This window comes from Musa acuminata, chromosome BXJ1-2 (assembly GCF_036884655.1).
Source record: "Musa acuminata AAA Group cultivar baxijiao chromosome BXJ1-2, Cavendish_Baxijiao_AAA, whole genome shotgun sequence".
Taxonomy (NCBI): Eukaryota; Viridiplantae; Streptophyta; class Magnoliopsida; order Zingiberales; family Musaceae; genus Musa; species Musa acuminata.
This window is the reverse complement of record NC_088328.1, coordinates 23674398-23690733: the sequence shown is the minus strand read 5'-3', so window position 1 is coordinate 23690733 and position 16336 is coordinate 23674398. Positions and strand designations below refer to the sequence as shown.

The 16336-nt window shown below is 42.7% G+C and overlaps 3 protein-coding genes across 5 annotated transcripts; 1 reads left to right on the top strand and 2 right to left on the bottom strand.

Annotated features, from left to right (window-relative positions):
• Positions 1-726: 726 nt before the first annotated feature.
• Positions 727-3599, bottom strand: LOC103976020 (probable cytokinin riboside 5'-monophosphate phosphoribohydrolase LOGL1). Of its 2 annotated transcripts, none has more exons than XR_010482937.1 (7): positions 3135-3599; positions 2694-2791; positions 2552-2582; positions 1652-1751; positions 1502-1572; positions 1274-1361; positions 727-1123 (listed from the first exon to the last, which is right to left on the bottom strand). XR_010482937.1 is itself a non-coding variant. In XM_009391189.3 (7 exons), exons 1-7 carry the CDS (start codon positions 3243-3245, stop codon positions 1034-1036), a joined length of 645 nt encoding a protein of 214 aa, XP_009389464.2. In that variant the 5' UTR covers positions 3246-3597; the 3' UTR covers positions 727-1033. The 2 variants fall into 2 exon arrangements, 1 of the variants encoding a protein (XP_009389464.2); XM_009391189.3 differs by having other exon boundaries at positions 1274-1417; positions 3135-3597.
• A 2236-nt stretch (positions 3600-5835) lies between these two features.
• Positions 5836-8287, top strand: LOC135600579 (zinc finger protein GAI-ASSOCIATED FACTOR 1-like). Of its 2 annotated transcripts, none has more exons than XM_065094148.1 (4): positions 5836-6066; positions 6439-6582; positions 6646-7042; positions 7328-8287. In XM_065094148.1, the coding sequence occupies exons 2-4, from the start codon at positions 6483-6485 to the stop codon at positions 7983-7985; spliced, it is 1155 nt and encodes a 384-aa protein (XP_064950220.1). In that variant the 5' UTR covers positions 5836-6066; positions 6439-6482; the 3' UTR covers positions 7986-8287. The 2 variants fall into 2 exon arrangements, with proteins under 2 accessions (XP_064950220.1, XP_064950219.1); XM_065094147.1 differs by having other exon boundaries at positions 5836-6152.
• A 1550-nt stretch (positions 8288-9837) lies between these two features.
• On the bottom strand, positions 9838-12711 carry LOC135612716 (protein HOTHEAD-like). The gene is made up of 6 exons (XM_065109325.1): positions 12634-12711; positions 11638-11989; positions 11149-11459; positions 10681-11069; positions 10019-10587; positions 9838-9907 (listed from the first exon to the last, which is right to left on the bottom strand). Exons 1-6 carry the CDS (start codon positions 12701-12703, stop codon positions 9853-9855), a joined length of 1746 nt encoding a protein of 581 aa, XP_064965397.1. The 5' UTR covers positions 12704-12711; the 3' UTR covers positions 9838-9852.
• Positions 12712-16336: the final 3625 nt, after the last annotated feature.

Genomic DNA, 16336 nt, shown 5'->3' with positions numbered 1-16336 from the left:
TTCCCTCTGATCCATGGAGATGCAAGGAAAAAGAATCGAGTTTTGGCTGAGGTGAGCTGATCATGTTGATGACGACAAAAGCAATGGCCACAGACATCATCAGGAATTGTGCAGATATAAGTTTTTGTTTATATATGCTGTTTAGCTTTTGGATTATAGTAGGAGGGGGTCCCAACAGCAAAGCCAGCAGCTTCCATGGATTCATGGTCTCTGATGGTACCACTCCTCAGCCGACCTCTCCAGATCTGCGGAGGTCACAGACGCACAGGCTATAATGGCTGAGGAGGTGAACGGGAAGTCACAGAGGGGGAGCACCAAAAGCTCACACTTCCACTTTTCTTCATATGCTCACACCAGGAGGCATTCACAGCCCCCACCTGCATGCACCTTGAATGACAATGTCCGATGCAACCAGAAGATCCACATAAAGCCCCTCTCTCTCTCTCTCTCTCTCTCTCTCTCTCTATATATATATATATATATATATATATATATCAGTATATCAGAAGATTTCCCTCTGAAGACTCCATGTGCAGGTGCAGGCAGTGACTTGTGCAGGAACAGCTGATTTCCCAGTAGGATCTTCCCAAAAGTAAAATGAAGGACCTCCTGGGGTCCTAAAATGGCCTCATCTGCTTATGCTTATCCAGCAGATTCAAGAAAAGAATTCTAGAGATCATCACAGGTTGATGTGCCTCATTCTTTCAAAGAGCTAACAAGTCAATATGACATAAAAAGAGGAACCAAGTGAAGAGACTTTTGTCTCTCCCCTCTTCAATCTATATTATTCCACAAAATGTGCATACCGAAAAGGTTTATCTTACATCAGACACAATAAACTTGAATCTTCTCCACATATGACTCTTGGTGAGCGAGTGAAGAATCTTGATTCACAGTAGGAAGATATCAACTTTTATTAAGAAGTCAACTGAGAGTAGTTCCTTAGTGAATAGCTACCAGAGCCATGATGTTTCTCATTTGCGATCCATCAAGTAAAGAATCACATGGAACTGAAATTTTCGAGAAAGAATTATCAGGGCGAGCTTGGTGCTTTGGAATAACCTAGATGGGCAATCTCCCAGCTCTGTTTCGGAGCAACTTCTTTGTGCAAAGGAGTGTATAGCTGCAATATCAAATGAAAAAAACAGTATTAAATTTTGCCTACTCATAGTCATAAAGACAATTAAGTGCTGAAAAAGATCAACTGCTAAACATCAGCATAGAATGAAGTTAGAACTAGAAAGCAAGATTAAGAATCAGATAGGCAGTCGACCTCCATTTTCTCAAGCAATTCGTTTGCGTTGGAAGCAGAAAGAACTATATGTCTACAAGCCGGCTTTATAAAACCTTCTTCCACGCCACTATCAAATAGTGCAAACAAAGAATTGTAGTAACCATCAACATTTAGCAGGCCGACCTGAGCATACAAAAACTGCATCATTACTTATATATACTATTTTTTTTTAACTGGTAGCATCCTTTGCAAAGAAATTTTACACACTGGTTTGTCATGAATTCCAAGTTGCGACCATGTTATCATCTCCAGCACCTCTTCCATTGTTCCAAATCCTCCTACAATATACGAGGAACTCCTGAGCATGGTTGCACTTGGTTACTAATTTATACCAGGAAGAGCCTATTAATCATATACCAGGAAGTGCGATAAATGCATCAGCTTGTCGAGCCATCTCAGCTTTTCGCTCATGCATGTCTGAAACAATTTTCACTTCACCCACGGTTTCACCAGATATCTGAGAGTAAGAGTAATTCCAAAGAGTATAGAACTGGACCAGTGGAATCTTTCTCTCTTATAATGTCACCATTATTTCTATGTAGCAGAAAATTCATCTGGAATTTGAATTGAGAATTCATAACTTTCCTAATCAGTATATCAGAAGATGCCTGCAGCAATTTTACACTTTTTCTCTCATATGAAATTCTTAGAGATGGTAAACTTAGTCAAATACGGTCAGAGTGAGTGTGAAATTTTATCAGGTAAATTAAAGTTTGTCTGTGAATCTGAGAGAGAGAGTGAGAGAGAGTAACATCATGTAGAAAAAATTTACCAGGCAGAATTTAAAGTTCATAAGTGCAAAAACCAATAAAAATTATGGGCTCAAAAATAACAAAATGTGTTTGTCAATGTCAATATAAAGATAGGAACTGTAAATTTAGACCTCAACGACCGATCTATTACCGAGACCCTCCTGGCATCCAAACAATTTATATAATGATTACATGATAATCCATCCCCTGTAACTAAGAATGCCCATCATTGATATAAATAGGTGCTTGCTTTCGCATTAATTCATTGGAAGTTTATACTAGTCTGAAGGACCAAATAAGTAGCTATGGAATTGGATAAAAAATTTATGAGAACCATCCAATTAAAATTGACTGTAGAGTCCACATGACAAGCAGTAAAAACATAGCAACTGTTAGACCTAACAAAGCACAGAGGTTTCTGAAAAGAAGAAGTACATAAACACAGGACATCTACAAATAAACAAGAACAACAGAGAGGTAAAAGGATTAAAGGTCAAACAAAAACCTCAAGGGGCACCAAAGCTTTAGGAATGACCCTGCACCCATTCAGAAGTAAATTGAGATCATAAGCAAAAGTATTGGAAGAACTATTAAGAGAATGGGTACGAGGCAGAGGCTGAAACACAGCCAGAAATGCTAAAGCTTACCCAAGGACATGGCAACCTCCATCATAAACTGTCTGCGAGATCAAACCCATCAATCCGACGCTCCCACCACCATAAACTAAATCGATTCTTCTCTTCACCTATAACCCATCAAACAAGCAGCACGACAGATTAACATAACAAACGATTCAGAAAGAAACATGATTTTCCAACCTTTTGCAGGGGTAAAAGGAACAAGCATCGGCGAATTACATTGCATCTGCTTTAATAACTCCAACATAAAGTTTTCAAGCAAAACAAGTTTTCCAAGACTGAATCTTTTCAATATGAGATGCAATAGGAAAGGCAAAGGCCTATCGATCAAGAAAGAACATCTTTGCAATCTTCTACATCGGCCCTCGAATGCTCTTTAAAAATCGAACCTTTGAGTCCTCGAGATATGATCTTTTAACGCTTGGATGGAGAAGGATCAGCGGGGCGTACCAGTTCGTGGCCCAGATCAAGAGCTGCCTCTCTAAACACGGTTCGGTTGCCAGAGTTGCTGCCGCAGAAGACGCAAATCCGCTTGAACTTGCTCGAGGTCTCGTCGCCCATCGCTCTTCTCCTTCCCGATCTCACAAGAGACAGAAGAACCAAAGATGGATAGAGCCAGGAATCCAAATCCGAATGTCTTCTTCTCTGTTTTCTCCCTTTGAATCTACAGGTATCAGGAATCCTATCATGCTCCTCCTTTTCTACCCCAAAGCACTAGAAAAGGCGCAGCATCCCTCTCCCCCCTTTACCATCTTTGTCGCTCCATTTACTTTATTCTTCCTGTCCTTCCTCTTTCCTCAGAGCAGGAAAACAAGACAAAGGTCTCGAAGGGAACACCCGTCCAGAAAAGGTCGAAGGCTCTCGCACGCTGCTGCGCGCCTGCCGTGGCCAATCCCTCCACATAGATGGTACAAAAGTTGGGACTTTGATCTCACTGACCCAAAAGAGATGATAGAGTCAGAGAGAGGGAAAAAAGCACCACCTTTTGCGCCGTGGGATGTGCACAATAGACAATCACCAGTGCCAGATTGGTTAACGCTATCCGTTCGATCGAGAGCGTGCACTGCAAGGTTTGATACAGTACAATTTCCTTTAAGAGACCAAGTTCTGATGTCTGCAACGTCATGACCTCAATGATGGAGGAGAAGAAAGAGTAAGAAATCTCACTGTCCTGCTAACATGGAAAAAGAGCGAAAAATGAGAATGCATTAATTAATAAGCTTGGATACAAATTTCATTTTGATTATGCAAATAATTAGATTGCAATTAAAGATTTATGAAGCTTTGGTAATATGACAAGTGAACCCAAAAAAAAAAAAACAGAATGTATTAGAATCAAAGTTTCAAGCTTTGGTAATATAACTCCAATCTTAATACAATATACTTATAAGACTTAGAACTTGATCAAACTATTATCAATACCGTAAACCAAAAAAATATTATAATAAAAAATATATTTTAAAGTTGGTAATCATTTTTGACATATATGGGAGAATATAAAATAAAAAAAAGATTTAATATTTTTTATTTATGCTTAAATTTTTCTTTATGTCTAAAATATTGGATGATATATTAGACCTAGTCGTAACAAACGTGATAGTTCAAAACCTCATTATATATAGGGCTAATTATATATTATTTTTTTTATAATTAATTATCTTTAGTATCTCGATCTTATAGTATAAAAAATTATATTGGTATTCATATACTTATGAAAGTCAAATATTTAACTCATTTATCCTCACATCATCAATTTTACTGATAAAAATGACTTTGCCTCATTTCGATTTACTATTGAATATATACGATATTTTCATCAATAAAATGGATGGCGTGAGGAGAAACAAGATTAAATGTTTCACTTTCATAAGTATAAGGATCCTAATATAATTTTTAAAAGTATAGAGATTAAGATACTAAAAATTAGTTAATTATAGAAGATAATATGTCATTAATCTTCAGATATATTTTGAACATAATGACTAAATAAAAATTTCGCTATATATATATATATATATTCAAACATTAAGTAAGATGTTTCACATATTTCTTCTATTAAAATAACATCCAAAGGACTCAATTTTATCACTTCCTATAATTTACCTAAATTACCAAAGATAAGCTTAAATTTAGAGGGTAAAAAGTACACTGAAATTGAAGGGTCATGGTTGTAATTTTGCAACAAGTAACGACGTGATATGGGCCTCTTCCAAATGGACAATTGACGAAGATACTAAACGCTTCATCTTTTTGAACGCTTACCGTCAGACAACACGTAGACAATACAGAGCGTCGCCTTAAGGCGTCATCTCGGTGCAGGAAAGCCGCATTATGATGGGTGGTGCAGGAGTGCTGCTTTTGCATCTCCAAGTCAAGTGAGGTCGTCAGACTTGTAATGATGCGGTTGCTCCTCATGTCAATCATAACCATTGGAGCAACCACGCTTCCACCTAAAACAATCGGAAAGTTTCTTACAGAAAATGATGTCTTGGAAGTCATCCATCATCTGATCGAGTCACTCTACAAAAGTCTCTCAGCCTTTTGTTGCGGTCGTCTCACCTTGGAGCCTTTCCGCGTCCTCTTTCACGCCTCCAGCTTCAGCGAAAGATCGATCGAGCTTCACACGTTCTCCTTCCTTGATGACTGAGATGACTCTGCCGTCCACAACGTGGATTAATGGACGATCCAGCCCCCAGTCGCAAGCTCGACCTGATCCGGCCCAGCGTGAGTCAGCTCCGAGAAACGAAGTGCATCGATCAACTCACTGGGATGTTGCATGGATCTATGCGAGCATTCGTTTTGGGTGTGTTTCCATCTCTTTATTCTTTTTGGATCTAATGTTGCTGGGGTTTTAGAGAACGATCATATGACTTTACCCGTGGATTTGTTGGTCGTCTTTGGTGGAGGATTATGGCCTTCGAGCTGATAACTCGACCAAGAAATTAGGCATGCAGTAGAACGCGACTGATGGAAGAAACAAGATGATTCAAATGGTGGGACACCATAACATATTATGGAAAAGAGAAAGGCAAGGATAGAGACGGACATGTACATGCCTGCCTGAATTCAATCAATGAATTAATCATGCTAACGCAGAAATGAGAAGCTGAAGGGCGGAAAAGATGTAGTGATAATTATAGAGAGAGAGAAAGAGAGAGAGAGAGAGGAAGGGAGAATATATAATAATAAGCAGGGAACAAAGAAAAAGACGGGAAGTGGAACGTCATAGAAGCATCGTAGTGTGTGCAGGCATTCAATGGATGAACGATTGCACGCTTGATTTTGCTGCCCTCGTCCACGGTCTCACACCGTCTATCCATCTGCACGTCCACCCCGCCCACCATTTTCCTCTCGACTGGGGGCTCATCAGTTCCTCGCATCAGTTAATTCTTAGCACTGCCTTATCAAGTATCGCCTTTGTTGTTATGTCCCTCTTTTTCGGCTTCGCAGTATGTAGAGCTGATTGAGGTATAAGAAATTTTTTCGTGCTTCTCTTTTTCGTTTCGATGCGGTTTCATATGTCAGCTGCAATAAGCGCTCTTTCTCTGGTTTTTTCTGGATCCAGAAATCTTAATTTTTGCCTGTTGTTCTTCTGTGGGTAGATGGGAGGAGGAGGAACAATAGATCTGGTGTCTGATTGTGAATTCTATCTACTGTTTTACTGTTTTCCGAGTTCTTGCACTTGTCTTCTCGATGCTATCTTTTGTTACCTAAGCCATGAGCTGGGCTTAAATTCCACCCCTTTCCATACCAGAGGAGGAGGAAAACAAAGCCGGGCTTGAAGTTGCAAGCAGTACAATGATGAAGGTGGAGGAGAACATGTCCAATCCCACTACTTCTGCCTCCTCACAGAATCCGGTCCCAGCTAAGAGAAAAAGGGGCCTCCCAGGAAACCCAGGTCTGTGCTCTGATGTAATCTAAATGGAGTTTGTCTTCTGTTTCCTTACGATTTGGAGTTCAGACCCGGATGCGGAAGTGATAGCGCTGTCGCCCAACACACTGATGGCAACCAACCGGTTCGTGTGCGAGATCTGCAACAAAGGGTTTCAAAGGGACCAGAATCTCCAGCTGCACAGGAGGGGCCACAACCTACCGTGGAAACTGAAGCAGAGGACGAACAAGCAGGTGAGGAAGAAGGTGTACATTTGTCCGGATGCGTCGTGCGTACACCACGACCCCTCCAGAGCACTCGGAGACCTCACTGGGATCAAGAAGCATTTCTCCCGGAAGCACGGCGAGAAGAAGTGGAAATGCGAGAAGTGCTCCAAGAAATACGCTGTTCATTCAGACTGGAGAGCCCACAGCAAGATCTGTGGCACGAGGGAATACAGATGTGACTGTGGAACCCTCTTCTCAAGGTAATGCCAACTACTCAAGTGCTGTTTCTGATGTAAAAGCATTACATAGGTTCACAAGATGCAAACTGTTCATCGAAACCCATCATCGATTCAACGGTAGTGAGAGAGCAGAGCTAGCTAAACGTAGAAGGAAACAACAGGAGCTTTCTGGCCCAGCACATGGAGGTACAAAGGGAAGGACGAAATGGAATATAATTTGAAGGGGAAGCACAGGATTGCTTTCCACCTTATTCTCTCATACATCCATGGTTGCTGCATGCTGATATATACTGTTGGGTGTTGCAGAAGGGACAGCTTTATCACCCACAGAGCATTTTGTGATGCTCTGGCAGAAGAAAGTGCAAGAGTTACCCAAGCAAACCCTGTGGCTGACCACCATCAACACTTGTACTCTCAACCCTTGTCATCCCATGAACTCGCGGCTGGTCAGAGCACCACCATGCAGCCTCAGTTCCCCGACGGGTTGAGATCCCAACACGCCGACATTAGGAGATCTCATGGTACCTACGTTACCATGAAACAGGAGATCTCATCACCATGGGCGGCTTGTCAAGGACCTGAGCCACCACCAGCTGCCTCAACGTCCCAAAGTCAAATGGATCCCTTGTCCTCCATCTACGCCACAATGCTAGAATCTGAGTTCCAACGTGAGGGCCAATCTTCTTTACCTGCGTCATATCGAACTTCTACGACCTTTCCTTTCTTGTCAGCCACCGCATTGCTCCAAAAGGAAGCTCAGATGGGTGCAGTCACGGCTAGACCTCGACACATCGATCAGATGGCAGCTCATACATCTAGTGCTACCGGTTTCACCCTTGGATGGTGCAGTGGTGGTGCTCCATTACATGGAGTAAAAACCCATAGTGCTTTGCTCCACGAGATGGCATGTCCTCCTCCGCCGCCGGCGGATATTGCCGGGTTCTCCGAAGGAAAACCTCAGTGAGGAAGGAAGAGGAGGGCGTAGTGGAGAGGCGTCCGGTTGCCGAGAGACTTCTTGAGTACAAGAGACTTAACCCAGACTCCCTCATCCTATGAGGATTCCCCACATTACTCTCTCTCTCTCTCTCTCTCTCTCTCTCTCTCTCTCTGGGGGACAATGATAGATAAATGTTTTATTTCTTTTGTTCTCTTTCTACGTCTCTACTTACAGGAAGGAGATTCCGTTTCCCTCAAATCTAGTTTTGTACTGTCCACTGTAATCATACGGTTTTGTTCTCTCTTTTATTAGATATCCCATTGTGCATATGAGAGAGATAGGATTAGTTTCCACAATTCTAATACTAAGATAAGCCAACATCCTTTCCTTTTCAGGTAAATCATCTGTCATAAACTTATGTTACTAGTGAACTGTTGAACCATAAAAAGGTTTTACATTTGTTTAGATGAGACTCAAAATATGGGTATAGGAAAATTTCTTCCTCTTCTTGCAAGAATATTGGCTGGTGTAATCAGGTAAAAGAGTTGCATAAACAGAAGATAAGTTTCCTCGAATTGCTTCGGCAAAATAGCATAGCAACAGATCTTAGTAGGAACGACCAGTAGGTGCCTTGATGAGTAGGTGGAGGAGCAGCCTTGGATTCCTTTGGCCTTGGCGAGCATGCCATATTTGTTCGTCTCCACCTCCACAGCCTCTTCTGACACCTCCAGGAATGGATTCCGCGAGGCTTCCCTCATGGGTGTGAGAGGCGACGACTCCTGTGACGGGAATCCCAAAAACTCACCATGGCAGAAACCCCAAGCGTCCGGCAGTAATGGATCCGAAACCAAGCTTCAACATCTCCTACTCTCGTAGGACTACCGCACATTACCGACACTTGCTGTGTGCAGTTCAAACGAGGCTTCTTTTCGGACCTGTATCTTTAGGTGACCTCTTTAAATCGGTGCAGCTCTGCATGCACATACTCATTTGATATCCCACATAATACTAATTAGTGCACATAAGGCATAGGCTTCATGTGTATCGAGTCTTCATAAATTCATTTAAATCTTCTTTCATTTTCTTGTGAGAATGTAGAACAGTATTTTATCAATCAAAGACCGCAACAATAGCATAAGGGAAGTTGATACTACTAGTATCAGAGTTTAAATGTAGTCGTTAGGTCTCTTGGTAATATAAACTTAAGCTTCGTAGATTAGTAGGATCAAACTAATAATATCTTTAGGATGGTAGCAGAGCATGTCATTCATTCGATTGATAAGTATATCATTTTCTTATCAGATCAAGCTTCACTAGGATCTGCAATTCCATCTCTCATCTCCACAACTCAGAGAGAGAAAGATCATACAAGTGACTTCCATTTTAGTAGTTTCTGTCTAATTTTGATTCAACAGGACAAGTGAGTCCCTGAAAGTTCCTTAAGAACTCGATTGTATTCCTTCACGGAATTAGTTTCAAAAGAACAGATTCAAGATATGACTGCTGAAGTGCATTCTTTAGTGTGAATCAGTCTTTATTGTAAGGATTTCAGTGAAGAGTTTTAGCTTTTTTAGGGATGAAAATTCTTTAATGCAAAGGCCAAATTGATTTTTGACACATATATTATATGGATTTTGTTTTATTATGTATATTATGCTATTTTTCTGCACCAGCTTCTACCAATCAGAACTGCATCAGATTGCTGCAAGTCATGGCATTTAGATGGCGAAGCAGTGGCCGGATGATGATGCACTGGAACAGCTCAACGAGAAGGATATATCATTCAATTTACACTCAATTCACAACCCGATCTACATATGAGCAAACGGAAACGTTGGATCAACGAACATTACAATCATTCTTCCCTGTATCTGAGCCATGCATTTCCTCCTCTCTATACTTCAGCTGCTCTTCCCAGTCTTTCCCTCAGTATCTTCACTCCCATGTATCTGAGCATAGACAAAAGCCATCAGTTTAGCGAGTGATCAATGAAACCCCACCTTCACTCATCTATTTGGATTCTAATCTTGAAGCGTCGAAGAGGAATGTGGTGTAATCACCTGCCCATCATCATCACAGTTGCCTGAGGATTAGTGCCAGGAGAGTTCACAAATGTTGAGCCGTCGATCACTCTTAGCCCGGCGACACCCATCACGCGGTAGTCGTGATCCACCACCTTCCCCACATGGCACCCTCCGTGGTAGTGCCAAATGGTGATCACTGTGTCCCTGCAGAATTGCTGGATCGACGCGGTGTCGTTGGTGTGCTTCGGCACCAAGTTCAGATTCGCCTTCACGCTCATGTTCAGCAGCACCTCCATCGGGTACTCGTCCACGCCGCTCAGCTTGGCTATGTGCTTCGTCCGCACGATCTTCTCGATCGTCCTTATGCCGTACACGCACCTCTTCAGGTCGTACGGGTGGCTGAAGTAGTTGAAGGTGACGGAGGGGCTGCAGTCCACGTCGGTGTCGAGGAGGCTCAATTCACCGGTGGAGAGCGGGCCGTCGATCTTTTCCAGTATGAAGCCCCCACGGAATGCCTCCCGGGGCAGGTTCTGCTTGTTTCTGGCGTACTTCTGCGCCGCCTCCAGGCTTCTTTGCGCCGGTGGGATGGCGGAGAGCTGCCCAATCTGTGGCAGTTCTTACAAGAAGCGGTTAGAACACAGGGCATCGATCAGCTTGGTTAAAGATGGTTGCAGGAGTAAGAGAAGAGGATGTACCACCTCGGCGGACATTATGCCGTGGTGGCACTGGATGCTGTCGCTGGACTGGCTGAACCCGCTGCTGGCCTCGATGAAGGTGCCCATCTTTGTGATCCCCACCGTCTGGATGAGCGACTGCCGCACCGGCTTCTTAGTGGGGATGAAGATGGAGTTCATGGGATTATCGGACATCCCTTTCCCGACATGCCGGTTGTGGAGGACAACAGGAATCCGCAGCTTCTCGAGGTCATGCTTGGGTCCGATCCCGCTGAGGAGGAGCAACTGAGGACTGCCAATGGCGCCGGCGGACAGTATGACGTCGCCGCCGCCCGCCCCATCAGCGAGAACCGCTTGATGTTGCCGCCCATTCTCATCCTTGAACTGCACCGCTACCGCCTTCGGCCGTCGCCCTGCTACGGCTTCCATGTTAGCCGACGGAACAGAGGAGGGCATGATACTTCCTGAAAGAGGCAGGTTTCGGTTCATCACCTTGAGTGTCAAAAACGATCTTTTGTACACTAGCACGAAGCAAGACCCTGAGGTTGTTCGGGTTCCCAGCAGCAAGCAGATCGGCGGCGGTGTGCCGGAAACCTCTCCTGTCGAAGATGGTGCCACCAACCTTGGTTCCGTAGATATGGTCAAAAGTGTACCCGTTAAAAGGAGAGACGCCGGCTTCCAGCAGCCCGTCCCTGAGCGCAGCCTGCCAAGGTGCAACGTTGGGCCAGTAGACTATCCTCTTCTCCACCCATGGATACGACTCGTTCACCAGCTGGCCATCCCAACCTGCTGCATTCACATAGCTGCACAACCATACGAACAACCTAATCAGAGCCTTGCACCAAGCTTTCCAATTGAGCATATTGATGATAGCTCAGCGTCTCGAGGAATGAATGATGGAGCGGAAAACCTCAAAACTTAGTACTCTGCATCAAAGAGAAACTACCAAAAAAGAGAAGAGCTTCGGTTTGCAGTAGATACCTGGGGCTGGCTCTGGTGTAGAAGCCAGCGTTGATGCAAGTCCCACCACCCAACACTCGAGCTCGAGAATTGATGACTCCATCAGTGGAGATGAAAGCTTGCGCCGGAGAACTGGGGGAGGTGTCAGCCAGAGAGATGTGGAAGTTCTGCAAACGCGAGATGTTGCGGTTGCCGTAGGGGGAGCCGCCTCTCTCGAGCAGCAACACCTTGAACTTGTGAGAGAGGGTGGCAGCCAAGGGACACCCTGCGGTGCCTCCGCCCACTATGATGTAGTCGTATGCTTCCCCTGGTGCTGATGAGAAGCCGCTTGCTTTCTTGATGTAAGGGTACCTCGGCTTCGTGAACCCCCTTCCTGAAGCCCATCGAGCAATAGCAGATCAGCATTAATGACTGCAAAATCCTGCACCCACTCACTCTACAATGAATTCACCATGGGACTCGGAACTTGCAATGGGAACTCCCATTTGTATCAGGATTCAAAGTTTCAGCTCTAAATGACTCCATAAATCTCCTTGAATTCTGCAAACTAATTGTTCTAGCAGCAGAGCTTCACTCTTTATTGGTCGGATCACTATGAGCAGTAGGGAAATAACAATGCAGATTAATACTCGTCAGACTTGATCCTAACGAGTTCAAAGACCCTCTGGAAACTCGATCTTATAGAAATCCTAAAGAGAAAATAAATAGAAAACTTCATCTTAAAGAATGCTGCAAAACCAAATTGAAACTAGGAGTTCCTGACAAGTCCAATATCAAGAAACGTAGAAGTTTGCACAAAACATGTTCTAGACATCATTTTCCTAAAAAGAATAATTCAATGTTTTAGACATCAGCAAATGACCAATGTCTGTCCCCATGGTATACTTTCCCAAACTTTTGGCTTCATTCTGCACGTCATAACCCAACACAAGCTTCATCTCCTTCTCCTTGGCAGGAAATGGTTGCTCCAGATACAACCTCAGAAACATAAAACAATAGAGAGGGAGAGAGCGAGACCTTGCGATGATCTGAAGATGCTGAGCAGCAGTAAGATCATGAGGAAAAACTCTTGCTTCATAGAGGCCATGATTTCAAGCTAGCGCCAAGCTTAGTTTTTCCTACAACCAGCAGCGCCATTTTATAGCTACCACTTGATCGAACAGCCCTCTCTTTGCCTTGGATGTAAGTAGGAGAGACAGCAGAGATCCATGTGAATGCAGCTTCCATGCATTTAAGATCATAACCATCATCAAACAAAGCATTTAATGATGACATGAATGCTAGACCTCGAACTGGATTATTCAAATATAAAAATCCTGATTACTGTTCCTCTATAGCCACCACCCTACCATCAACCTGTTAACATCAATCCCATCTTCCCGTAGTACTATCATACGAAATCTCTTTGAGTTCATTGTCACAAAATCTTTAACATCCTACAAGTTTCTTCCGCCGCTAACGGGAGAGAGGAACTCCATATCGTTTACATGAAGGCACCACGCATCAATCACTTTCTATGGCAGATACAAGGATAGATCCTCTCAGAGATGGAATCTACGAAAAGCCCAAGCTTAGTTAGTTTCTTAAATAGAAATTGGATTATAAATCTGAGGTAATGATCGAGACTGGAGACGCATCTGATCCACCTGAGCGTGGGCGAAACGGTTCTGTGCCCAAGCTTCAATTTCCATGACCGAAGCTTACTAAGTTAATCCAGGATAATGACACGGAGAAGTGATCATGCATTGGATGCGGACTATGTAAGGAAAGAACTAGCATCTATGGATCAAACCAAACGCTTGCTAGTTATGACACCCCGACACTTTCAATAATCACCTTTACAATGCAATCAAAACCAGCATCTATGTTTCTGCCTCGCCAACCAGAAGTTACGTCTCCATCCTATTCTTTTCCGCAGTGCAGTTAATAGGTCTGGACTTTGTGTAAGGAAAGAACTAAAGCAGCCTGAACTGTCCTCAATGTTTTTAATACAATAAGAGGTCACCCTATCTCTTAGTCTCTCATTTGAACCACTGATCAGCAGATTTTTCCTCATGAAATTGAGATGCTTAACAATGTGTTAATGAACAATAATATGAAATAAATAAACTAGTTTTCAATATCTTTTTGACTGGTCGAGCCATTGAAGTAGTTGCGGGGAAGAGCACAACCCCCATATGTCCAGGTATTAAGTGAGAAGGTGAGGTTATAGGGTGACAGTCTTTCATACCTTTGCAAGCTGCAGTAGGTGCAGCTTTAAAGTTACTACCCTGTTCATCTGTGTTTTCTTGTGCAGTGGGAGGGTGAGCTCTTAATGAATCCCACATGCAGGGGAGCATAAAAGTGGCAGTTCACGATGGGGCAGCGAGTAGGTAGGAAGACAACTGGGGGTAATTTCGGTGCAGACAGACCCGGAACAGGATCTGTGCGTCATCGGAGACCAACCCAGAGGAAGACGCAGCGGTGAGCTTCCTCCATGGATGGCAAGCATCCTAATCTGTCATACGTGAAAGGTGGACGACAACCACTCTTTTCTCGAATTGCCAACACCAACCTTGTTAGAAGGCAGAGGTGACAGAAACGTGTTCCCTGGCAAACGAGATACCAAGTTTTCATGGTTCCGGTGGATTGGAGAAGATGGATCGTGTTGCAACTTGCCACTTCTCACTCACCTTAGATCGCATACATTTGTTATGTTTGCAGTGGCCGTCCCAGTGCAGCTTTCTGGTTCTGCTGCACTGTTTTGGTTCCATCTCATAAAAAGAAAACAAGTTCACTGTCTCTTCGTCATTACAAAAAGAGAAACTTTTGTACATCATCCTGATCCTCAGTCTTGCCAATCTCACACTCACTTATGGTCTCATTTCGTGACTGCATTGTGCTTCACAGCACTATAACAGTATCTACTACCGGTGGTCGGGTGCATCTCCTGCGTCCAGGTCGAGCCAGCGAGCACCGGAAAGAATGTCCTGGATGACTTGACTTGTCGTGGGGCCCGTCAAACGAGAGCCAACGCTTTTGTGTTTGGTCCTTAATCGAGACACAGGATCCGCGTGCTCGATGGAAAACGGATGCGAGATCTGCCGTACACGATCTGTACTAGCAGCAGACTGCGGAGTGACGAATGCCATCCTCTATAAATTGACGGTCGGGTAGAACAATCTACTCTGACTGCTCAACCAATGGGCGGGTAGATATTATTGGAAGCCAAGCCAAGTGTTGATTTGTGGCTCATTCTGTTTTCAGAATGGAGCCGCAATTGATTCTTGTCCTAAACTACTATGAAATGACATAATATATGTCTTAATACCTCTTAACAAATATGACCCACTTTCATTAAAATGGATGATATAAGGTATTTCAAACTAATTCAATATTTCATCATTAATAAATCTTTCAGTTAACTCATGAGCCATGCCATTTGATGTGACCAAGGTTTGGTATCTCCTTATGTTACTTGAATAGCTAGAGGTTCAGGTGTTAGGGCTTGGATAAATGAAGGGTTGGGCTTAGATGGTCCTTCTGCAGGGACAACTAAGGTCCACCACTGTATGTTCTCTACCACAATAACTTCTCCAAGCCCTTATTCTTATAGTACGAACTCCAAACCCTTTCTCAAGTTAGACATCCTCCTCACAGACTAACCGAGGATGATAGTGGGTGACGACTCTAATGTTGTCGACGCTCTTTCCCGGCGACACTCTGATGGCTCCTTCTCATACGATTGTGTTATGGACACACAATGAGATATATGTAGTAAGGTGACTTGTGGTGGAAGACCGGACAAGGATGGCCTCTCGAGAGCTTTGCGGGATGGATGGATGGCTGCACCATCCATTCCCTTTGTAGGGGTATGACCACTGTACATCCAAGTACAACAATGACTACTTGAATGTCGAAAATGACCTTCGAGTTATCCAACGCCTTTTCCTACCGTTTCCATTTTGCTGACCCAACCCGAACCAACATAGCCCAACATTTCAGCTACAACGGCCACGTCATCACCTTCCTCTTACTTTCAATCGAAGCAAACGCAACACATTCCTTCCTTCCTTCCTTTCTTTCGTTACCTTTAACACGTGACGAGTGTTGTTGGAACCGACAAATCACTCGGTTCCTTTGATTCCACTTTATTTTGTTTGGTATGTTTGAAATCTTGGTAATTTGCATGCTCATCTCCGAATATTTTTTAACGATGATTCCATCAATTCTTTTATTTGACATTTTCAACCTCCAGATGATCAATAAATTAATAATTTCACGATTTAACATAATCGACTATATTAACTGATATAGTCGATTATGTTAGTATGCAATCACTGATAAAGAAAACTTTAAAGATTTATTTAATTTTGTTTTGACGAATTCTAAAAAAAATCAATCTTTTTGGTTTTTTTCCCTTTATTTTTAGGATTTTTAAATAATATCTGAAATATTTTTTTCTCTCCCTTTACCTGTAGATCGATCTCTATATGATGAGCTCTGTCCGGTTACAATATTTTTATACTATGATTTTTAGTAATTTTTTTAAAAATTATAATGTGGTATAAAAATATTATATTACAATATATTTATATAAAATTTATAAAAAATATATTTAATATGTTTTTACACTCATTTACAGTTTTTTCAATAATACTAAAAATTATAATATAATGTAATATTAGGACAATTATATTTAGTAATAGTATTTTCAATAATACAAAAAAAATATTTAGTA